Source organism: Ictalurus furcatus, chromosome 20, assembly GCF_023375685.1.
Source record: "Ictalurus furcatus strain D&B chromosome 20, Billie_1.0, whole genome shotgun sequence".
In the NCBI taxonomy this organism is placed as follows: Eukaryota; Metazoa; Chordata; class Actinopteri; order Siluriformes; family Ictaluridae; genus Ictalurus; species Ictalurus furcatus.
In genome coordinates, this window is record NC_071274.1 from 7,780,594 (window position 1) to 7,806,514 (window position 25,921).

The 25,921-nt window shown below is 37.4% G+C and overlaps 1 protein-coding gene and 1 pseudogene across 1 annotated transcript in view; both read right to left on the reverse strand.

Moving 5' to 3' along the window:
* Positions 1-13,698: 13,698 nt before the first annotated feature.
* On the reverse strand, positions 13,699-24,511 carry LOC128624571 (protein kinase C epsilon type-like; annotated as a pseudogene).
* The window catches only part of pik3cb (phosphatidylinositol-4,5-bisphosphate 3-kinase, catalytic subunit beta), a 48,138-nt gene continuing 45,635 nt past the window's right edge, over positions 23,419-25,921 (reverse strand). The window contains exon 23 of the mRNA XM_053651166.1: positions 23,419-25,708. Within this exon, the coding sequence (XP_053507141.1) occupies positions 25,577-25,708 (132 nt within the window). The 3' untranslated portion in view covers positions 23,419-25,576. The remainder of the gene's footprint in view (positions 25,709-25,921) is intronic.

Here is a 25,921-nt window from a genome sequence, read left to right on the forward strand (position 1 = left end):
TAAATAGAACTTTTTAAACAGCATGAAGTTGGTTAAAAGGTCTTACCCAGTAACACACTATTCCAAAGTTAAAAGATATTCCAGAAATTATGAGGAAGAAGGTGATTGAAATACATCAATCTGGGAAGAGTTACAAAGCTATTTCAAATGCTCTGTGACTCCAAAGAACCACAGATAGAGCCATTATCTACAAATGGAAAAACTCACAGTAGTGAAGCTTCCCAGAAGTGGCCGACCTTCCATAATTTGTACAAGAGCACAACGATGACTCATCCAAAAAGTCACAAAAGAGCCAAGGACAACATCTGGCCTCTCTTGCATCAATAAAGTTCACTGTTCATGACTCCACTATCAGAAAGACACTGGGCAAAAATGGCATCCATGGGAGAGTGGTGAGGTGAAAACCACTGCTAACCAAGAAGAACGTTAAGGCCCATCTGAATTTTGCCAAAACACACATTGATGATCCTCAAACCTTTTGGGAAAATGTTCTGTGGACTGATGAGTCGAAAGTGGAACTGTTTGGAAGACAGGGGTCACGTTACATTTGGCGCAAACAGAATTCTACAAAGAGAACATCATACCTATGGTTAAGTATGGTAGTGGAAGTGTGATGGTGTGGGGATGCTTTGCTGCTTCAAGGCCTGGACAACTTGCAATAATCGAGGGAAACATGAATTCTGCTCTCTACCAGAAAATCCTGAAGGAGAATGTCCGGTCTTCAGTCTGTAAGTTGAAACGCAAGTGCAACTGAATTATGCAGCAAGACAATGATCCAAAGCATAGGAGTAAATCCACCTCTGAATGGCTCAAAAAAAGCTAAATTAAAGTTTTGGAGTGGCCTAGTCAAAGTCCTGACTTGAAGCAATTGGCAGGAATTTAAATGGGCAGTTCATTCTCAAAAACCCTCAGATCTCCAGTTATTGGAGGCGTTTGGTTGCAGTCATTGCTACTAAAGGTGGTACAACCAGATTTTAAGTTTAAAGGAGCAATTAGGTTTTCAAATGGTTGAGAGGTGATGGATAACTTTTTTCCTTTGATAAAAAAATAAAATAAATAAAAATTGTATTGTGTTTTTACTCAGGTTACCTTTGTTTTATGTTTTATTTCGTTTGAAGATCTAAAATTATTTAGTATGAGATATACACAAAAACAGAAGAAATCAGAATAGGGACAAATACATTTTCACAGCAATGCATAGTAGAGACTAGGTCTTGGTTGACCCTCTCAGTATGGCCATTCAATTGAGGGCAGGAAGCTGGAGGAAACACTTACAGTGGTGCTTGAGAGTTTGTGAACCCTGTAGAAATTTCTATATTTCTGCATAAATATGTCCTAAAAGTAGATAAAGAGAACCCAGTTAAACAAATGAGACAAAAATATTATATTTGCTCATTGATTTATTGAGGAAAATGGTCCAAAATTACATATCTGTGAGTGGCAAAAGTATGTGAACCTTTGCTTTCAGTATCTGGTGTGATCCTTTTGTGCAGCAATAACTGCAACTAAACGTTTCTGGTAACTGTTGATCATAAGTGTCCGTCAGCTTAGAGTAATTTTAGCTCATTCCTCAGTACAGAACAGATTTAACTCTGTGAAATAGATTGGTTTCCTCACATGAACTGCTTGCTTCATCTCTTTCCACAGCATTTCTATTGGATTAAGGTCAGGACTTTCACTTGGTCATTCCAAAACATTCTTATGCTGGAATGCAGTGTTTTCCTTTCTCCAAACATAACCCTTCTCATTTAAATCAAAAATTCTATTATGGTTTCCTCCATCCATAAAATATTGTTCCAATAGTTTTTTGGCTTGTCCACGTGATCTTTAGCAAACTGCTGACATGCAGAAATATTCTTTTTGGAGAGCAGTGGCTTTCTCCTTGCAACCCTGGCATGCACACATTTGTTGTTCAGTGTTCTCCTGATGGTGGACTTATGAACATTAACATTAGCCAATGTGAGAGAGGCCTGGCTCCTTTGTGACCTTGCAGACTATTACACATCTTGCTCTTGGAGTGATCTTTGTTGGACTCCTGGGGAGGGTAATAATGGTCTTAAATTTTCTGCTATCTGTGGATTGGTCGAGTCTAAACTCTTTAGCGATGGTTTTGTAATTTCCAACCTCATGAGCTTAAACAACTCCTTTTCTGAGGTCCTCAAAAATCTAATTTATTCATGCCGTGATACACTTCTACAAACATGTGTTGTGAAGACTTTGATAGATCCCTGTTCTTTAAATAAAACAGGGAACTCACTCACACCTGATTGTCATCCCACTGATTGAAAACACCTGACTCAAATTTCACCTTCAAATTAAACTGCTAATCCTAGAGGTTCACACACTGTTGCCTCTCACAGATATGTAATATTGGATACTTTTCCTCAATAAATAAATGACCAAGTATAATATTTTTCACTAATTTGTTTAATTGGGTTCTCTTTGTCTACTTTTAAGACTCATAGGAAAATCTGATGATGTTTTAGGTCATATTTCTGCAGATATATAGAAAATTTTAAAGAGTTCACAAACTTTCAAGCACCACTGTACAGAGGCCCCCAAGAGCTGGCAGATGGTCTTCCAATAACAGTTAGTGAACTGGGGCCTTGGTCAAACACCAGATTGTTAGGCAACCCCTGCACACATACAATGTGTTCCATTAATAGCTCCGCCATCTCCTTGGTGAAAGGGAGCTTGGGTAGGGCCACTGTAGAACCCTGGTGTATAAGCGTGTGCAAGGTGAGGAAGATTCGGGAGACAGGCAGAATTTTAGCACGGCTCCAGGCTGGCATTTACTTGCACCATGATTTTAAGTGCACCTTACAAAAAAATAACAACCAACTGAAACAAAACAACAACAACCAACTGAAAAAGGGGATATCACTAGCTTTTCCCATTATAGTTCACAGTTCACACTCCACAGAAGGCAGTTGAAGCCTACTTTGTTATGAAACCCTTTAATAGGGGTAATATAAGAAATAATATTTAAAACTGTGCATTGTACATTACTATATCTTGAGATTACTATACTGAATCAATAAATCAAGATGATCTTGCTCAATGTTTTTAATGCACACACTGATAACTGTATATTACCTTAAAAGTCCACAGTGTGAGGCATGCAGGGATGTGGTTGCACTTAGGAGTGTTGATGGTTTTCATCACCTTATCACAGTGAGGTCGCCATTGCAATGGACTCCAATATTAGCTCCTCTTAAAGAGGCTTTTCAACACACTTGTGCCTCTACATTGCACAGTGGTGATGGAAAGAAAATGTTCCAGGCAAATCATATAAGCATTATAATAAAATGCTAGTTAAATGACCTCATTTTGATTCACAGCACTGTGTAACAGCTTTATAGCACATTCTGATACCATGTCCAACAAACTTTTCTGTTCTTTTAGAAATGTACCAAACCCAGAAAGGATATTTAATGGCAGAAGCTTCCGATCCACATCTTTCATATTCACACATAGATTTAATGAAGCAAGTGACATTCTCAAGTAACATTCTCACAAATGTGAAAATTGTAAGAACTATAACTAATTAAATTAACCATTGCTTAGCAAAATATTACTGAAATTGGGGTGATTTATTGGATTTATCCTACTGAAAAGGATTTACTGAAATCCTTTTCACTAGATTGGACAGCTTGATAGCATTAAAGGGCGTGTGTGCAATACACATTTTACAATAATATCTAAGCAGTTGCAATGCATGGGAAAGATGACCAAATATATATATATATATATATATATTTAGGGTAAACATTTTTTTTTCATTAAATATATTTCCAATTAGGCTATCTACATGAGATTTTCACCAGACATCAGTATTATCTCAAGAAATCTGGAAATATAAAGTATTCACAACATTAAAGTCCATAAATAAAGTTATGTGTAATAAAGTGGAATGATACAGGTAAAAAGTAAAGAACACGACAAGGAAATGCAGGTCTCCAAGGTAAGGTAAAGGCAAGGAACCAGCTGAAATCCGTAAGTAATTATACCTCCTATCTGTGCAAATTAATATCAGCTTGGTTAGTAAATTGATGGTCTATTAAAAGGCTTTTTGATACCAAGGTATCACACAAGAAACATCATATGATGGATACAAGCAAAGAGCTCTCCCAAGACCTTTGCAACCTTATTGTTGCGAAATATATTGATGGAATCGGATACAGACATATTTCAAAACTTCTGAATCTTCCAGTAAGCACCATTGGGGCCATTATCCGCAAGTGGAAGCAACGTCACTCCATCATCAACCAGCCATGTACAGGAACCCCTTGCAAGATTTCTGACCAGGGAGTCAGAAGAATAGTCAAAAGAGTAGTCCAAGAGCCAAGGACCACTCGGAAAGAGCTCCAGAAACACTTGGAAACAGCAGGTGGCATCGTCACTGAGAAAACAATAGGCCATGTACTCCACTGCTCACGCTCACCCCGTAAGACTCGATTACTAAAGAAAAGGCATGTCGAAGCTCATTTAAAGTTTGCTAAAACTCATTTGGACAAGGCTATGAAATACTGGGAGAGTGTAGTCTGCTCAGACGAGTGCAATATTGAACTTTTTGGCTGTCATACTACACACCATGTTTGGAGAAGAAATGGCACCGCACATCACCCTTAAAACACTATACCAACAGTGAAGTTTGGAGGTGTAAGCATCATGGTGTGGGGCTGTTTTTCATTGCATGGTACTGGCAAACTTCATATAATTGAAGGAATGATGAATGGAGCTCTTTACCGGGAGATTCTTGAGAAAAATCTGCCATCCACCAGAATGATGAAGATGTTCCATCCAATTGTATACAATCCAAAGTATACAGCAAAGGAAACTCTCAATTGGGTTCAGAGAAAAAAATCAAGGCGTTAGACTGGCCAAGATTTAAAGACAATATGTTTAGGAGAATGGGTCAAAATCACACCTGAATACTGCGGCCCATTAATTTTTTCATACAGGAAGTGTCTTGAAGCTGTCATTAGAAACAAAGGTTTCTCTACTAAGTATTAAATAAATTTCAGTTAGCGTGTTCAATACTTTTTTCCTGTGTCACTCCACTTTATTACACATAACTTTATTTATGGACTTTAATGTTGTAAATTCTTTATATTTCCAGATTTCTGGAGTTAATACTGATGTCTGGTCAAAATTTCATGTGAATAGCCTCATTGGAAATATATTTACTGAAAAAAATGTTGACATGTTCAATACTTATTTCCCCCATTGTGTGTGTGTGTGTGTGTGTGTGTGTATGTGTGTGTGTGTATATATATATATATATATATATATATATATATATATATATATATATATATATATATATATATATATATATATAATTAAGCAAAGATCTAGCTCCTGTATGTATGTGCAAGTGAAATTAGTGGCTTCAAGTGGCTTCTTTAAAAAGGCATGCCATGTGTCAGTTTATCTATATCAGTAGTCAAGTGAGTGGATTTAGAACTGTTCACATCTAGCTGCACTCTGGCTTACAGCAGTCTAGACAAAGCAAGTGACCCATCAGTGCTTAAAATAGGTTTTTGTTCTTTTAATCTCTTTTAAATATTAAATAGTTGCATTAGACCAAATACTAGTGTGACTGGATGCTGCAGTGACTGACAAATGTATTGTTGATACAGCACATTCTCACAAACGCTATTTCTGGCAGCCTATCAGCCCAATCCATGTGGCTAAAAAAGGTTGGTAAAAGCAGCCCCCTTAACCGCTTTACAATCTGCAAATACTCAGGAAGTGTAATAATGTGCCTGCAATCAGGCTACACACTGTCAGGAATTTCAGTTCAGAAACTGGGTCCTGCCTTGACTTCCTCACCTTTACTGGTCACATGGCAGGCCTGTAGAAGTTCAATGAGAGGGTTGACACCATTAGCTATCACGTAAGCATATTGCTCACATCATTGTATTGAAAATGTCAACTGAGTATGTGCAATCGTTGCCCACCCACATACAGGACACAACCCCATCACAGAATCTGGGACCAGTCTCTAAAATAGTACCAGAAATGGCATCCAATTAAACAAACCTCTTAACCACATGAGACTGACAGATAGGACAGGTGCTTTGTGATAGACAGAATGGTGTATATAGTTGGCTACTGCCAGAAACAATTACATCACACATCCTTCATCCTGCATCACTCACAGTTACATGTAGACTTGAAGTGAATTCTGTTTTAACATGTGGTTAAAATCATAAATAAAAAAGGTTGTCATCATTGCCTTTGTAAATACTATGTTTGATTTAAAAAATATAATATTTTTTAACAGGGCGATCCTGAGTATTATTGTCATGGCCCCCAGGGGCAGTTCCATCTTGGGCCACTAGAGGGATCCCTGACTGTCAGTGTAGAAGTTCTTTTTCCGTTGTCTCCCTTATTTTCTGTATTAACTATGCTCACTTGTTTGTCATTTTTCTTGATTTTCTTATTAAGTTCTCTGTTTTCTTCCTTCTGTTGCTGGAGCATTGTTTTTTCAGGTTATGTTTGTGTTTGTTATTATTAGAACTATGCATGGTCTATTTTGATTGTTTAAGTTGTTTAGTCTTGTTTTCCTAGTTTTGCTCAGTTTCTGGCTGGCTTGGGGCCTGTACCATGAAGCCAGTTTAGGTGGCTAGCCAGGTAAGTTTCAGTTTAGTTTGTGCCAACCCTGGGTTTTAGGTACCATGAAAGTGGCTCGGCTTTTACCAGTGTTCATGTCCATAGTAACTTGCACTCCATGGCTAACCTGCTTCAGGGAAAGTTATGTGTAACAGAACTCAAACCCAACTTGGACCAATCAGTTGTGAGCAAAGAAAAGTGACACAACTCATTTAAATTAGTATCTGTTGCAATGGCTTCACCATTTCTTTGTAATCCTGTGTACATCTCAGTGCAAATTGTAAAACAGACATTTACACTTATGGCATTTGGCAGACGCCCTTATCCAGAGGGACTTAAATGTCTCTCATAAATACAACTGAGCATTTGAGGATTAAGGGCCTTGCGCAAGGTCCCAGCAGTGGCAGATTGGCAGTGCTGGGATTTGAACTCACAACCTTCGGCTCAGTTTCAGGGAGGTGGCTTCACTGGCTACTGCGCTATTGTAGATTTTGACTTATACAATGGCAAACTTTAATCTTTGGATTTATGAACCAGCAATAAGAAGAGAAAGGGTTTTCAAAGAACATTTAAACCCACTGGAAGTCCTTTCTGAAAAAGAACTGCTGAAGAAACTCTTTCCATGACATTCAGTATTGGAATTAGCATTTGACCTTGGGGAGCATTTTGGCCAGAGACTTCAAGAAATTTTAGCATCCCTCCACTGCTACAAGTATGTCTAGCTCTACGCTTCTTTGCCACAGGATGTTTTATAAATGCAGTTGGAGACTTAATTGGGGTACACAAGTCTACGGCATTAAGGATTATTCATCGAGTTTCTCATGCCGTCAGACAGACTTCCACTGTAGCTGACTGAATAAGGTGAAGATGGATTTTGTTCAATATTGCTGGATTTCCAAATGTATAGGTGCCATAGATGGAACACACATTAGGATTCAAGCACCTTCAAGCTATGAGCAGTTGTTTGTTAATAGGAAAGGCTACCACAGTATTAATGTGCAGGCGATTTGTTATGCCAAACTCAGAGTGCTCAACTGTGTCACTTGCTGGCCAGGACCAACCCATGACTCAAGAATGTTGGTCAATTCCAAAATTCATGATGCATTTGAGAGAGGAGAAATGCAGGGTGTATTGTGACTGCATGGTGCTGGGTGACTCTGGTTATCCACTAAAACACTGGCTTCTCAAACCCTTCTTGAACCCAGTCAGTGTACCTCAAACGTAGTACAACACAGCCCATGCCATAACAAGGAATGTTATTGAAAGGTGTTTGAGTCCTGAAATTTTATTTATGAAATTTAGATTTTATTGTCTGAGAGATCTTGCACTCTCAGACCTAGAGGAAGACCACATGGATGAAGAACCAGCTTTGGAGATCACTCTGACAGGAGATGAAGATGGATCTTGGTATTATATTTGACAAATGATTGTAGAAAACACATTGCTTGATTGAGAAAACTGAAATAATTACTATTTTGAAATGTACTTGACACATAATTTATTCATCAAACCAATATTTTTACAAAAATGTGATGCAGATGATCAGTAAAAACAACTGAAATATATAATTCTTCAAATCGCTTAAATACAACTAAATTAATTTAGGTTTTATGTAGACCTATAGTAACCATTGCTTTAATTTAACTACATAACAAGTAAAGTTAATGGGAAAATATCAGAAATTAATAAATACAATTAATTTATTAATTATTTTTTGGACAATGGTCAATGAGAGTTCATGTCCAAGGTTATGTAGCTCCAACTTCAGCTTTGTTTCCTCCAATAGCAGTTTTTATATTTGTAATTTTTGTTTTGCCTCTTCCAGTGTCAATAATTCATATTGTTTTTCCAGTATATGGTTCATGGTTAGCTTGCTTGGAGTGTCTTTCTGTGTCCGAGCCATTTCCCACAGGTGCCACTTGGGTGCTGTGCAAATCATCATCTTTAAAAAAGAAAAAGAAAAGTAGTTGTTAGTAACATTAAGAAATGATAAGAACACATTTCTAGTTATACAACCCCAATTCTAAAAAGGTTGGGACGCTGTGTAAAATGTAAATAAAAACACAATGCAATGATTTGCAAATCTCACAAACCCATATGTTATTCACAATAGAACATAGAAAACATATCAAATGTTTAAACTGAGGAAATGTACTAATTTAAGAAAAAAATATGGTAATTTTGAATTTGATGGCCACAACACATCTCAAAAAAGTTGGGACGGAGGCAACAAAATGGTTAGGAGGAACAGCTGGAGGAACATTTTGCAACTAATTAGGTTAATTGGCAACAGGTCAGTAACATGATTGGGTATAAAAATAGTGGTCAGACAAATCGAAATGTGAAATTCTTTAGGAAACCATGGATGCCATGTCCTCTAAACTAAAGAGCAGAGGGACCATCTGGGTTTTTATCAGCGCTCAGTTTAAAAACCTGCATTTCTAATGGTATGGGGGTACATTAGTGCCTATGGAATGGGCAGCTTTCACATCTGGAAAGGCACCATCAATGCTGAAAGGTATATACAGGTTTTTGAGCAACATATTCTTCCATCCAGATTCCATCGCACCTTTACTTCTGAGAGACTCTTCCTCTCTAAGATGCTCTTTTATACCCAATCATTATAGGGATGTTATATTTTGTATAAAATATTCACTAGCCTCCCCTAAGCAAATCAATATATCACCCAATACATTTTCTTTTTGATTTCTTTTTTTTTTTCATCAACGGTTCGATTTTATCACATCTTAAACCTGTTCAAGGGCGGGCACTAATACCTGTGGGCGTGATCTACACGCGACACTGTTTACTGTTGAAACATTTGACATTGGTTTTATTAATTATGCTGACCATTATCACAGTTATAGTTTGGCTGCTCAGTCACACACTTGCTGCAGACACACACAGGCAGACAGAGTGCAGAATGACGCGGTCTCACGCCCCTCCTGGTCTTAAAGGGAAATACTCCCAGATCATTACAAGAGGTGACGTGCAACACAAGGGATCGCACCAAACCGTATCAGTCATTCGATTACACATTGTGTCATGTATACTTGGACAGACAAATAAGACTGTAGCTCGACTACACACCTAGACAAAAATTTAAACTGGTTAATCAAACCCTCCTGAACTCAGTTTCTTCCTCATGTTGCATTAGTTTGTAAGTTTCACCTGTACCTGCTGCAGTCATTTGTGAGAATTAACTTTGAAATCTTAGCAAAATTGCACCTTGAGATTCATCTGTTATCAGTTTATTTGTCATTACAACAACACCAGATCATTAATTATACAGATTTAACAGGTTCAGACTGTTGGCTAGAGTGTCTTTGCTTGTGTGAGGAAGAAGTGTAATTACTTCTGAACACCAAGGTTTAAACTGAAGGAGTATTTTTACATTGTATATCTACAAGTATATGTGAAACCAATGAGAAATGCTTATAGTGTGTTGTAAGAAAAGACACATGAGACATGAGTATTGAACAAAAAAAACCCCCCAGATACTTTATTGATTATTTAAAAGCAAAAAACAAACAAACAAACAAACATGCAATACAGATATTAAAAAGCAATATTAACCTATACATTTATTAGGTTAGAATATTATTTACAGATATTAGTACATTTCATACTATTAACAACAACAACAACAACAACAACAACAATAATAATAATAATAATAATATTAAAAGACTAATGCTGGAATCTAGGTGTAAAATACTTACCAGTGATACTTGTTACACATTTTATGATGAGGTGGTGACTATGAGGTGGTGACTATGAGGTTTTGAAGATTATAGCTCTCATATATATATATATATATATATATATATATATATATATATATATATATATATATATATATATATATATATATTGGAATTAGACTAGAACGGATTCGGACGGGCCTCCTGATAAATTCCTCCTCCTCAGTCTCCTCAACAGGATTCACACACTGCCTTCTTCTACTAGGAGTGGCTTCTTCCTTGTCCTCTTCATCCCTCCTCCTCTTCCAGCTTTGGGTGGGAATCAATACATGGCCTACAACATAAGGCTGACCAACCACACAGTCAGTTATATTGACACTGATGCGAGGACGGGACACAGGAGTAACAGAAGGGGGTGTGTTCATCGCAGTGGATGGTCTATTTAAAGGAGATAGTCTCCTCACAGGGGTTGGTCTTCTTACAGGGGAGGTTCTTCTTAAAAGGGATGAGAATCTCAAAGGAGATGGGCTTCTCAAAGGGGTGTGATTCTCAAAGGGGATGGGCTTCTTACAGAAGATTGCCTTAGGAAAGGGGGTGAGATTCTTAGAGCAGATGGACCTTCTAAAGGGGATGGGCTTCTCAAAAGGGGTTAGCTTCTAAAAGGCACCTCATGCTCATCACCACAATCTTGCACCTCCTTGTGCTGATCAGGCATGTGGACGTCATCCTCGTGGTCACTCTCCACAGTGTTGTAGTGGAGCTTGTGGGCAGGAAACAGTGCATCAAACGATGTTTCCTCCCTCCGTCTTCCTGTGTCAAAAGAGATGAACAGACTGTGAGACACATCTGCACGTCTTATAAAAGGAACCAGAAATCCTCACGCTAAACAGTCTTTTGCACAAAACATATTTACACAAGTTAACTGTAAATTACTGTCATCTTCCTATAATGGTCCATACATCCTCAGTATTTATGTTATAGCTGTATGTAGAGGTGTAAGATACAGGTGTTACAGACTTCACCGTTTGTCATGGTGTATAATCAGACACTTACCTCACTCCCAAAAAAACAGAATAAAATACATTTGTCTATTACAATTTTTTTTTTGCTGATCTCTAATGTTTCTCATCCCTTTTGTGTCAATCTGTGGCTCTGCAAAAACTCTTCCCACCCTCTTTCTCCTAAATCACACAACTCCTAACTTTAATACACACTACAGCTATGAAGAGCAAAGCATCGCTGACTAGAATTAAACCAAACAACTTTATTTTTTTGCTTAAGCAGCACTGCACACTGGTCAGATTTATTATTATTATTATTTTTTTTTTTTTTTGCTCAGTCAGCTGCCTTTTCTCATAGCAGCTCTCTCTCTCTCCAATATTTAGAGAGATATATTGAGCAATATTTTTCATTCTCAAAATTATCTTTGAAACAAGAACAATTAGGAAATTTCATCTGTTTGTTTGCTTTTGTTAGATATACATAAAGATGTGCAAAGACAATTCTGTACAAAGGATAAATATTTTCTTCAGTTTTCACCACTGGCTTGTGTGTTTTTAAAACCGATTAAATACCATGACTCTGACCATAAAACCAGTTTTTAAACTTAATTATTACACTGTGAACATTTCTTTAAATATTTTACTAAATGTTTTAACTCTTTCGGCTATTGTAACACTGTTTATAATTTAATTTCTGCCCACTTTAACATAGTTTTCTTTCCTATTAGTTGTACAGCAGTTTCTGAACCACACAGATGAACAACTAGATAATAAACTACAACACATTTCATATTATTGTGAGTATTTTACCTGTTTTAACACAATTACTTTCCAGAGACTCTATTCACTGTTTACAGCCCCGTAAAAATCACACCAAAAAACCCTGAACACTGAAAAACAATTATTTAGCAACATTGGCTATGCTAACTAGCTGGCTAGCTAATCTTAGCTTCACTAATGTTCCTTCTCAGCATAACTATTTGACTTTAGTAAACTTTTAGTAAACTTTAAGAAAATATCAGTCTTTTCAAACAAGATAGCAAACACAAAAACAAGCGCTAGCAAGCCTGCTAACATTAGGCTAAATATTATGTATCTTAAACCATTAGCTGAATGTTTCATTTCTGTCTACATTCACATTCACACTGTTTTCCTCTTTCCTGTTCATTTCCCTGTAGTTTGCTGCTTGTACGTTAACACATTTAATGACATTTTAAGTGAGTCTGAAGGTTTTAACGCTCTTAAAACTGCCTGCAGTGTTGAACCAATTATAGCTATAATACTCAAATAGCAATGTGCTAATGCTAACAGCTAGTTAGCTTAGCTACAGGTTCTCATCAGCATAACTATTTCACTTTATCCAAATTTTCTGACAAACCCGTTAATTTTAGGCTAATTATCATGGATGTAAAATTAGCCAAACAATAATAATTGATTAGCCAAACAATAATGAACACATCACTTTTACCAAAACCCTCTTAATGCTGTTAATGATATTCCTGATTGTGTTTCTGCCTGTTTAGTGTGAACGTGGCCACTTTTTTGTAATAACGTGGTGTTTAAAACACTTGCTGCTTAACTGAAAATGAGAAAACTCAGTAACTCACTGTTCCAGGGGTTGTACAGTCCGCTCCATCCATGGCTAAGCCTCTTTTAGTACAGTCTGCTCCATCTGGGGCTAAGCCTCTTTTAGTACAGTCCGGTCCATCTGAGGCTAAGCCTCTTTTAAGCCTCTTTTGTATGGAGTAAAATTTGTGCTAAACAAATAATTATACCATTTTGCAAACAAACACAATCTGCTTTGCAAAGGAAAACTTCAAACAAACAGACTCTCAAACAAACAGAAAGCGATTTTCTCACAAATGTGTCGGTGCAGATTTTCTCACAAATGTGTCGGTACCTATTTTCTTACAAATGTGTCGGCGCAGATTTTCTCACAAATACAGCTAAGCATTGAAAATTTTCATTTTTCATGCTTCTAAAAATGACATTCCTGTGTCTCAAGTCAATTAATCATGTCACGGTCACATGAAAAAAATCTAACAAATAATTATTTTTATTTTGGATTTTTGATATTGCATCATTATGTAGTCTGTGCTCACGCCATCTCGCTTGCTCACTCACTGTCTGCAAGTAGGAGAACTATGTAAATTAGCAGGACCTCGCACCCCACCTGCGACAGGCCTGGGTGCCGTATTTACCCTGATAATGTTCAAGTTTGTTTATCAAATTATGTTCAAATGGAGCTAGCTAGCTGATTGGTTTGCATGGTGTAAATTAGCTTGTTTTAAGTCTGCTGCTGTAGCCTATGTACGCTAGCGAATTTAATTTAGACAGTTGAACAGAAAATTTAAATAATACAGATGATAATCTTCTGAAAAGACAGTCTGCTGATCATTTGGCATGTAGAGAAAGAAGTTACTTTCCAAAGCTCTTCTTATGCGCCACTCTTTGAGCTGTTTTAAGGTAAGCTGCCAAGTCCGCCCCTCCGCCTCCATTTTATGTCAAGAGTTCCCTTACCTGCCAAATCTTCCTCAGAAAAAACATCCTGCTCTGTCTTTTCTTATAGAGGGCGACAGTGTTGTTTGACGCACCAGTTTGGTATTAAGTTGCACCCCTAGGAACTTTAGTTGTCCACTATCTCCATTTCCTCCCCCCTTATGGCGACGGGGTGGGGAGCCGCTTGCTGCGCTGGAAGTCCACCACCAGCTCTTTGGTTTACCGGATGTTGAGCTGGAGGTGGTTGTTGTCGCACCATCTTATAAACACTAGTTAATATGTGGTGTTAATGTAGGAGAAGCCCTTAAACTCCTCTTGGCAGGACTGGATGATGATGGTATTATTCACAAAAGAAAGCTTGGGCTCCTCACAGGTAAAATCTCCTTCAAAGTTATTGACGTCCCTCTTTGTTGTAATTAGTGGTTTAAAAGGGGGCGTAATCTTCCTCTGTTCCATCAGCACCTAGTTGATCTCTTTGAAGAATGGATGAACTTTGATGGCTTCCTCCTGGCCCTGGGACTTCACACAGCCAAACCGAGTCTTGGGACTCTTCCTCAGGAATGCCTTGAGGATACTGACCGCCTCTCTGCTGAGCTTTAAAGGGTAGCACAGCTTATGATAGAGGATGGACTCAAACAGCTTCTCATAGTTGTCATCATCAAATGGCATGTAGCCCGTCACCATCTCATACATGATAACACCTAGGGCCCACCAATCCACTGACATGCTGTATTCCCATCTCCGTATCATCTCACGTGCCATGTAGTTGGGTGTGCCACACAGACTGGTGGTAGTCAGGCTATCTAGAATGGTCTCTTTGCACATGCCAAAGTCAGCAAGCTTGCAGTGGCCATCTGCATCTAAGAGGATGTTTTTGGGTTTGAGATCTCTATGAATGATCCCATTGCGTTGAAAGAACATGAGAGTACAGGTGATCTCAGCAGCTTAAAATTGGGAGTGTGGTTCATCAAACCCACATGAGCGTGCAATATGGTATGAAAGCTCCCCTCCATTCACATATTCCACAGCAAAGCACAGGTAATCATTGGTCTGGAAGCAGCAGAAAAGGTACGTCAGGTACGGGTGTTTGCTGGCCAGAGCCAGGATGCATAGAGTGTAGAGTGTAATCCATCCATCCATCCATCCATCTTCTACCGCTTACTCCTTTTCAGGGTCACGGGGGAACCTGGAGCCTATTCCAGGGAGCATGGGGCACAAGGCGGGGTACACCCTGGACAGGGTGCCAATCCATCGCAGGGCACAATCACATACACACTCACACACCCATTCATACACTATGGACACTTTAGACACGCCAATCAGCCTACCATGCATGTCTTTGGACTGGGGGAGGAAACCGGAGCACCCGGAGGAAACCCCCGCAGCACAGGGAGAACATGCAAACTCTGCACACACATGGCCCTGGCGGGACAAGAGTGTAGTCCATGTTAACATATTCCAGTATCATGTTTTTCTTCAATATCTTCAGCGCATACACCTCATCTGTGCCTCTGAGTTCAGCCAGAATAACCTTGCCGAATGCACCCCTTCCAAGCACGCTGAGGCACGCTGAAGTCCTCCAGATTCTTTCTTTCAGGCTGCAGCTCATTGTTCTCTCAGCACTCCTTTGAACTACCCACATTTAGGGATGAACTTGGCTTTAATTCCTACTCCATGTGACCAAGAGGCAATGTTGTTATGTCCCTGTCACATGTGTTGGATTCAGAGAGAACCTCTTCAACCTGGTGTAATGGCAAAATGAGCTTGCAATGTTTCAAAAATGTACTTTCAATTTTCTAAAGCTACAGCTATGGCTTAAGAATTCATCATTACTCCATAAATTAACCACCCCACATGATAAATGAAAGCATCTCTTAGTTTGTTTAATCACATTTTATTGGCTACAAGCTACTATGCAGAGAAACTGGATTAACCAATCAGCAATGTGCATTTTTCACGCTTCTGTTTGAAAGCTCTTAGCTAGATAGCTATACACTATATCTAGCGATATCAAAGTGACAGTCAATGAAATACTGGAGGAGAAGGTTAAATCTACAGTTCTATAATGTAAAATATCACCCCCATTACTAACATATTATTGCAATCATTTTCAGTGTATAGAGGTAACAAAATGACAGTGCATGGAAGTAACACTGAATGGTGGTAACAAAAATGACACAATTAAATAATAATTTGTTATAAAATTACATTATAAAGAAATCAATATTAAAATTACATTTTTGCATCACGTTTATTTTTTATCCGCATCTCATTTCTTTATCTGGTCCCAACAACATTCTTTTCAATTTTCCCTCAAATGTGCAGGGGCTCCATTACATGGTGATCAGGGGTGGCGCCGGCCCCCACTAAAATCCAGTTGGCCAGCCCAGGTGCCCCCCTACCAGATCTATTGAGACTGACTTGTTTTCATGCCAGTCAGTTTCTAACTATTTCTGGTGAAATTAACGATTCTAAGAATTTCACTGATCAACTCTGGCGACAGTCATGGATATCGGGTGGAGTGTGTAATTTCATCGAGTGGACTTTACGTTATCAAGCTTGGCGAGATGCAAACAAAAACAGAAGTACAGATGGGTAGCCTCTGTGTGTGGTTTAATATGTAAAAGATAATGCACAATCATCCGATCACTATCGCATAATAAACCCCAACAGAGTGATTCAGGGTGTCTCGTATCCCTTTGAAGGGGTTTATAAACCCATATGTTATTCACAGTAGAACATAGAGAACATACCAAATGTTTAAACTAATGTACCATTTTAAGAAAAAAAAGTAATTTGGAATTTGATGGCCACAATGTGTCTCTAAAAAGTTGGGAAGGGGGCAACAAAAGGCTGGAAAAGTAAGAGTTACTAAAAAGAAACAGCTGGAGATTAATTGGCAACAGGTCAGTAACATGATTGGGTATAAAAAGAGTATCTTAGAGAGGCAGAGTCTTTCAGAAGTAAAGATGGGCAGAGGTCCACCAATCTGTGAAAAACTGCAGCTACAGTTTGTGGAACAATTTCATATCAATGTTCCTCAATGTAAAATTGCAAAGTCTATGAATATCTCATCATCTACAGTGCATAATATCATCAAAATATTCAGAGAATCTGGAGAAATCTCTCGCAAGGGACAAGGGTGAAAATCAATATTGCATGCCCCATAACTTCAGGCCCTCAAGCAGCATTACATTAAAAACAGGCATGATTCTGTAATGGAAATCACTGCATGGGCTCAGGAACACCTCCAGAACTCATTGTCTGTGAAAACAGTTCCCATGCTACCCACAAATGCTGGTTAAAGCTCTATCATGCAGAGAAGAAGCCATATGTGAACATGATCCAGAAACGCCACCGTCTTCTCTGAGCGAAAGGTAATTTAAAATGGACTGAGGCAACGTGGAAAACTGTTCTGTGGTCAGACTAATCGAAATTTTAAATTCTTTTTAGAAACCATGGACGCCGCGTCCTCTAAACTAAAGAGGACTAAAGAGAAGAGGGACCATCCGGCTTTTTATCAGCTCTCAGTTCAAAAGCGTGCATCTCTGATGGTATGGGGGTTCATTAGTGGCTATGGAAGGCACCATAATGCTGAAAGGTGTATACAGGTTTTAGAGAAACATATTCTTCCATCCCATCTTTACTTCTGAGAGACTCTGCCTCTCTAAGGTACTTTTTTTTCTTACTGACTTGCTTGCCAATTAACCTAATTAGTTGCAAAATGTTCCTCCAGCTGATTCTTTTTACTTACTTTTCCAGCCTTTTGTTGCCCCCATCCCAACTTTTTTGAGATGTGCTGCGGCCATGAAATTCAAAATTACTTTATTGTTTTTCTGAAAATGAAACATTTCCTCAGTTTAAACATTTCCTCAGTTTTCCTCAGTTTGATATTTTCTGTTCTATTGTGAATAACATATGGGTTTGTAAGATTTGCAAATCATTGCATTCTTTTTTTATTTACATTTATTTACATTTTACACAGAGTCCCAACTTTTTTGGAATTGGGGTCAAAGTTGTTGTTTTGTCAAACAGCAGCATGTTAAATTACATTCACCTGAAATACAAAGAGTAGCATCTTAACATTTTAAATGTTCGAGCCTCCCACAGTTATTCCTTGAATTCAATGAGCAATTTAGATGTGAATGATGTATTTTACATGTTTAATAAACACCAGAAATATGTTTCTGTATTTAGCTTACAGTGCCCTCTACTAATATTGACACCCTTGGTAAATGTGAGCAAAGAAGGCTGTGAAAAATTGTCTTTATTAATTAACCTTTTGTTCTTTTGTTTAAAAAAAAATTAACAAAAATACTCTGCTCTCATGGATTGCAAACAAAACACAGGTTTATAAGAAAAACTGTGTTAAATATACGTTTGCAACAATTACTGGCACCATTTCAGCCAATACTTTGTGCTGACTCCCTTTGCCAAGATAACAGCTCTGAGTCTTCTCATAATGCCTGACAAGGTTGGAGAATACATTCCTCTATACAGAATCTCTCCAGGTCCTTAAAATTTCGAAGCCCACGCTGGTGGACTCTCCTCTTCAGTTCCCCCCACAGGTTTTCTATGGGTTTCAAATCAGGGGACTGGGATGACCATAGCAGGATTTGTGTTGATTTTAATGTATGTTTTGGATTATTGTCCTACTGGAAGTTCCAAACACGGCCCATTTTGCTCAACAACCTTTTGCCGCACATCACAGCTATATTAACACAGCTATATTATCCATTTTAATGAATGACTAAAGGAATTTGACCTGTGTTACCTCATATTTATACCCCTGTGAAACAGGAAGTCATGGATGAACAATTTCCTGTTCCTAGTCACCCAGGTGTACAATTTTTTTTTTTTAAATATCATTGGGAATATGCGTCAAATATATTTTTCTCATATGAATTCATAGGGGTGCCAATCATTGTTGCACACCTATATTAACAAAGATTTTTTTTAATAAACCTGTGTTGTGTTTGCAATTGTTTGATATCCATGAAAGCAGAATATTTTGGTGATTTTTTTAAACAAAAGATCAAAAGGTTAAACAATAAACACAATTTTTTTCAACACAATAAACTCAAATTTAGTCTACTCAGCTCAGGGACCAGCTTTACATTGCCCTGCAAATGAATAAAATTTGTCTTACTGATGGTGTAGATCCATATGAACTACATTTACATTTATGTTTATTCATTTAGCAGACGCTTTTATCCAAAGCGACTTACAAATTAGAAAATACAAGCAAAGTGATAAATCAAGCAGAGAACAATACAAGTAGTGCTACAATACAAGATCTATTAATTGAGTTCTAGAAGAAGCAGAGTGGGCAGAGTAGAGGTGTAAGTGCCAGAGTAAGTTTTTTTTTTAGGGGTTGGTTACGTGTTCAGTTCAGAACTACCATGTTTTATCTGGTGTGAGTTTGAGTGCCTATTATTTTGAGAATTTTTAAATTTCAAGTCATTGATTTAGTATTTCTGCAGATCAAGTGGCTGCAAATCAACAGGCAGGTAACAGGTGCAGGCAGGTTCTCGTCTTTATGCTACATGTAGCAATAAAGTGTATAAGAGTAAATTTGGACATGTTGACTGTTTCTTCTCTCTGTGTGTGTTCAAGTATGTTTCTGGTGAAAAGAGGAACTTTTGAACCATTTTGAAGGACTGTGTAGCAGCTAGAATACTTCATTAATTTATTAACCACTTTCCACCCAATTTTCTCAGTCAGTTGAAAGCTACAGTGATGCTTGAAAGTTTGTGAACCCATTAGAACAACTTTTGTGCTTAGGGTTGTTGTCTTGCTGCATGACCCAGCAGTATAAAGTTGATGTTTTGGAATGGTGAAGTCAATGTCCTGACCTTAATCCAATAGAATAAGTTATAGAATAAGAATAATCCAATAGTGGAAGGGACTTCCGGCTGAGCATGTGAATGAGAAGACACGTGTGGAGTGAGCTCCCAAGCATTTTGTCCTTTAATTACGCTTTTCATGCAACCTGAATCTTTTCGAAGACATTTGGTGCCTTCTTTTTCAATTACTCAGTTTACAATTATAACCAGAAAGGACTTATGGCTTCTGAAAGACTACGGACTTTGTTAATGTCACCCGTACCTATTATGCATTAATGGCGGCGAATTTTACACCCTTAATTTCATACATGAAGTCAACCTTTCAAAGGTGGGCAGCTCTACCATTATCCCCTCTTGGTAGAATGAATACGGTAAAAATTAACATTCTTTTTACCTATTTTAACAATTTATTACCTACTTCAATGATGTATGCACTGTGGAGGTGTATTGAGGGAAGGTATACGGTAAACACTAATCATCTTACTTATTTTGTTGGTTTGTTTGTTTTTGTTTGTTGTTTCCCCCTTTCTTTTGGTTTTGGCTGTGATTGTTTTGTTGGGGCCGGGTATGGTGGGGGTTGTTGGATGAGGTGTTATGTAAAATATGATTTTCCAATAAAAATTCGATGGCAAAAAAAAATAAATGTTGTGGAAAGATATGAAGCAAGAAGTTCATGTGAGGAAACCCACCAACATCCCAGAGAATTTGGGATGTATAAAGCTGTTCTTTACTGAGGAATGGGCTAAAATTCCTCCAAGCCGATGTGCAGGACTGATCAACAGTTACTATAAACATTTAGTTGCAGTTACATTTTTTTTTTTAAATTTCACACCATTTCAGGTCCAGGTACCACTCCAAACATTGAGTCTTATTTATCAGGCTGGACATGAACAGGTTTATTCCTGTATTTTTTGTAAGAGCATTTACACAAAAAATGTGTTATTCATGATGATTCCATAATTTTGGAAAACTATCATACTCATGCTCCTGAGTGTGTGTAAATTTCTGCATGTATTACTGTACTTTTATATCTGAAATAAGTTTAAATGACTCATTCTTTTAATTATGTTTACAGCTTTTAACATATGCCCTTATATGATAGTCCCTATCAAAAACACATTTTGTCAAACCCAGTCATTTTATATTATTGGCATTAATTAAAGAATATGAAAAATAAACAAAGCAAGCCAACACAAACCCACAAATGAAGACAAATAAAATTAATAATGTAATTATGTCAAAAGAGATGGTGCCATTAAAAAAAGAGGGTTGGCTGGTCTGTCTGTGCATAGTTATATGCTATCAACAAATGCCGCAGCTGACACAAGATTTAATGCTCGCTTTGCTTATGAGGGAAAAGATGTTTAAAGAATGGTATGATTTTTTTTTTAGACAATGTAAGCTGGCTTATAAATTAGTTCCATTTGCCATAGAATCTTCTTTTAAGACTGTGCAACACTTCCAGCATGTCAGCTGAGACCCTTAAAACAATTTTAAAATAGCATGCTTGGTGTGCATGAGCACTTGAGTACAGTGTAGCTCTTTTTTTTCTCCTTTGCTTTCATGTCACCTCACTTAATTCACACCCAATTCACCTTTTCTATAATTTGCCTGTAGATTTTGCCATCTTCAGGTGTTGTTACACTGCTAACTATTTTCATTGGCATAGAAGTGACACAAAATAACTTCCACTTCTGTCTGTCTGCATTTTGTTTCACCATTTAGTAGTCATTTCATGTTTCTAGCCCTCTGTGTACTTGACTTTTTATGGTGTTTTGTGGGCATCACTAAATGCCAATGATCAATATAAGCATCAATAGAAAGCAAATCTGTATTTACTAAACTTTTATAAATCTGACAGAAAAATTTTGTTTGGTTTATCTTACACAAACATGATACACAACGTTACTAATCGTTGATTGATAAATGAGGCCTTATGTAATTATAAGTTCACACATGGTCCTTAATGTCATGGATGTCCCAAACTCTGGACTTCAGTTCCCAGCAGCCACTGCACCTCTGCATCACTGTCACATGGCCACCTGCACCTGATTCTCATTCACCTTACGAGGCACGCGTATATAGTCACAGTCTGCACTGTACTCTTTGTCTTGCTTCAATTGTCTTCTGTTGCCAATTTATGCTCTCTCGTCTCCCATGTATTGGTTTGTGGTTTTCATTTTCATGTGTTCAGTGTCTTTTATTTTGATATTAATTAAACTTTAAATCTGCATCCCTCTCCGCCTTGAAATTGTGACAGTTAAGGTTTTATTACATATTTTAAACAATATTTGAAGGTACATTACATCCGTTTTCAGACGAATGATACATACCGAGGGTACAATATGAAAGAAGAGACTTTAAATGAACAGAAAAGAATCTATGAACAGTGGCATTAAGCAACAAAACTACCCACCTATGAAGTGAAGAACTCTTTAAATCTTTGAGCCTGAGCTGCTTTAATAGCATGCTTTTAGAGAGTTTCTGATTTTTAAAATGAAACCCTCTGCTTTTTTGCAACTGTGGTCTATTGAGAATTTAAACCAGCTCTACTCAGATCCACAAGCCAGCACGACTCTCCCAAATCAAGAGGAGACTGTAGATGCTCCCTGCTCTGCTCCAGCTGCATCAGGCACATCCAACCAGACAAAGACCCCGCTGGAAAGCTGGTGTCTGTGGCCAGGTATCTGGGCTGACCATCAAAGATGGTTGCCACTGTGACCTACAACCAGGAAAAGTGAAAGGAAAATGAAGTTATTAGTCATTATGTCAGCTGTTTGCCCTGCATCTGACTTTGTCTCTACCCAGGTATAGTTGTGTGTAGTCTTTATATTCTGACTAAATTCATCAGCCCATAAACTACTTTACAATTGTACTGATAAGTGCAATGAACTCATGCATTTTGGGTGGATGCTACACATATTAGTAGGAGCAGTGATGGCATCAAATTGTTATTTAATCCTTTAAAGCATGCTCTACAATCATGCAATCATGCCCTATTAATAATATATACCTTTATGACAGTTCCACTGAAAATGATTACAGTAAGATGCTAGAAACTAGATGAAATTAGATTTTATCCTACAAAAAAAAAAAAAAAAAAAAGATTATAAACCCCTCCCGCATTAGATCTCCAGTATTACACATGTTGACACCTTGCTATTCCTGAGCTCTGAGTGCTATCTGGCCTTAAAACAAAACAGGTATAAATGCAGCATTCTGATTGGAATCCTATTTCTCACTATAGCAAATGGTCACCAACTAAATGTGATTAAACAAAGAGACTAGTTTGTTTGATGTCTGGGCAGTTAAATATGCAATTACTTTGTTAACCTTTTATGAACATCACTATAGCACAATATAAAACTGAATATTTTTGTGCTGTAATTGAGCTATAAAGATGTTCATAAAACATATACATAATGATAGTATCATGCTAACAATCCATAAATAATAAATTGGAACTGAAAAATATTTCAGGGAGTTCAAACCTGAAATCCACGCCCTAGTTTTGCCACTGAATACACTACATATTTATATAAACACATTACATCTCCATCTAATATATCTATCTAATATATCTATCTATGTGTCGTGTTTCTTGCACAAAAAAATATTAATAAATACATAGAGTCTGAATGACCACTATATTAGTACCATATAAAAAGTATGCTTATCATTCTAATTATCTTGTTTTTGGGAAAGAAAGGACTCAGCCTTCACAAAAGTAAAACAGTGAACAAAAAATGAATGCTATACCAAACCTTTAATAGCATTCCTATGACAACATAGCTGTAAGAACAAGTCAGAATCAGATAGAGAAACAGTTTCAGTGTGTGAGAAAATTAAATGCTAGCATAATAACATACAGCAGCAGTAGTGCACACACATTAATCCAAATTTGCACATAACAGGATTCATCATATTGCACCAATATCCTCTCAGGCAGCATATATTATTGTTACTGTTAATAGTATTAAAGATGCCATGGGTCATTAAATTATCTTCTCTGTGTTATAAAGTTTCTTTCACTAAGGATAATTTAAGCAGCAATAGAGATACACAGCAGGTTATCAACAAGATAAAACATCCACTGGTATGGCAGAGATATGTGTTTAAGGCTGTTTTCACATAAAAAAATTCTTTGCTATAGTAAAAACAAAATGCATTGTTTCAGTTAGGTTTCACACTGTTTGGATGAAAGGGTATTGGACACAGCTACATAAATCATTCTCTAAAACCACTGTACTTCAGTGTAAATATCATTTTGCATTAGAAAACAAGTGAAATGTTCTATGGGCATAGATGCTCACTGAAATGGTGTTCAGGCTTTATAGGAATTTTCATGTAACCATGATTGTAGTCGACTGAACCCAATTCACATAAAACATATGTAATCACCAAAGGCCTGTGTTAGTATTGTTACAATGTGTCTGCTACAGTAAAGCTATAAAGTTACTAGGAATCTATGGGGCTCCATTAGATGCTAGAGGGAACTGATTATTTCTTAGCTGTGACATAGCATTACAAAGTATTTGCTTGCTGAATACTTGTGTGAGTAAACTCACTAATCTCAGATACAGTCTATTAGTAGTAGTCTAAACTTTTCAGAAGAAGAAAATAAATATAAACATGTAACAATCCTTAAATAATTACAGTCAAATAAATTCCAGTGTTTAGAAACCTCTTGCTTTAAGTAGTCTCATACAAACAGTAGAATTCTTCCATTGTATAAGGCACAGTAGATCCCATTTGGCATTCAGTGAGTCTGTGCTCCAATGTGTATTTCCTTTAAAGGCAGTGGAGCCCTACTGTAGGTTACAATCCCTGAAATATCCATCTCGACTAAAATACTATTTGATTCTTGCTCCAGCATTCTGATCACATTAATATAGTGGGTAATTGTGAACTTAAAAATAGTAGGTAGAAGTAAATGCTTTAAAAATCATCCTTTTGGAAGTATTAACAACATGAATGAAACTATTTAGGTGATGCCATATTCCTATATTTGCTTGTTTCAATTAAGTAATGGCTGTCACACTTACGTTAATAACCCCTGGTTTTGTCTGAGAAACAATGAGTGGGCTATGCTTGCAATTTTTTTCAACTTTGTATACAAGTGAGAAGAGGAAAAAAAAACAAGAAGAAAAAAACAAACAAACAAAAAAACAACAACTGGTGGCTGCATGTTCCAAACTGCATGATCTTCTCTTTTTTAACTTGCCCGCAGCAAGCAAATTGCTAATAGTGCAGACGTGCTGTTATTTTAATAGTGATTTCTGGCTTTAAGTTGGAATGAATAATAAGAATAATTTATAACTATTTATTCAATAACAATTTCACTCAAGTTGGCTCTACAAGCCTTCAGAGTTATCATTTCTGTTTCCAGTTCCATGAAAAAACAAGTTCAGTTGTACTCCATGTGCCATTTCTTTTTTTTTCTTTTTTTTTTCCAATCCCTGGTCCCAGGACATTGTCACTACATTTGCAGATTAAAGAGTTATTTCAGCTGCAAGATGGTGACATGACAATAAAAAAAATAAAATCCATTCAGTAGTAAATCAAAAACAAAACTGAGGGTGACGCTTCACATTGTTCCCGTCAGTGTGCTTCTTACTGTGGGAAAATATTGTGAAATGTGGAAGATTGTTTTTTTTTCATGTTGGTGTGAGCTGACAGTTGTCTTCTCCGTTGTTCCCTTTTTTAATCATCCACCTCCTTTTAAATCTCCATCATGTTTCTCTTTCAAAGTCATGAAAATCCTTAAGATCAGCAGCTTTTTGTGCTAACTGCATTGAGTAAGTTGTATTTAACCATTTAATGGCAAAGACAGTGTATACTGGTTCAACCAGAACAATGTGTTCAAGCTTTCTCCTAAACATAGATCCTTGTTCGTATAAGGGTGTTAGGAGGGATGTGCTACATTGTGAGCCATCCAGTTTACTTTGGTGGTCCAGCTCTCTCTAAGAGCTTCATCAAACTTCTGCCGGAACTGTTTCAGTGCCTCTTCATCAGTCTTACCCAATGCAAGAGAGTCCTGTAACACACAAAAAGACACATGAAAAACAAATGGGGGGATGGGGGATTGGGGGGGGGGGGTGTCAGGGACCAACTAGTAAGCTTTGGTGCCTTGCTCAAGAGAGAGGAGAGAGGTCAGAGGACAATGGCCAGAGTGGTTTGAGCTGACAAGACCTCTACAATGTAAAAAATAAATAAATAAAATAATTTAGTGAGGTTAGATTGGGCTCAG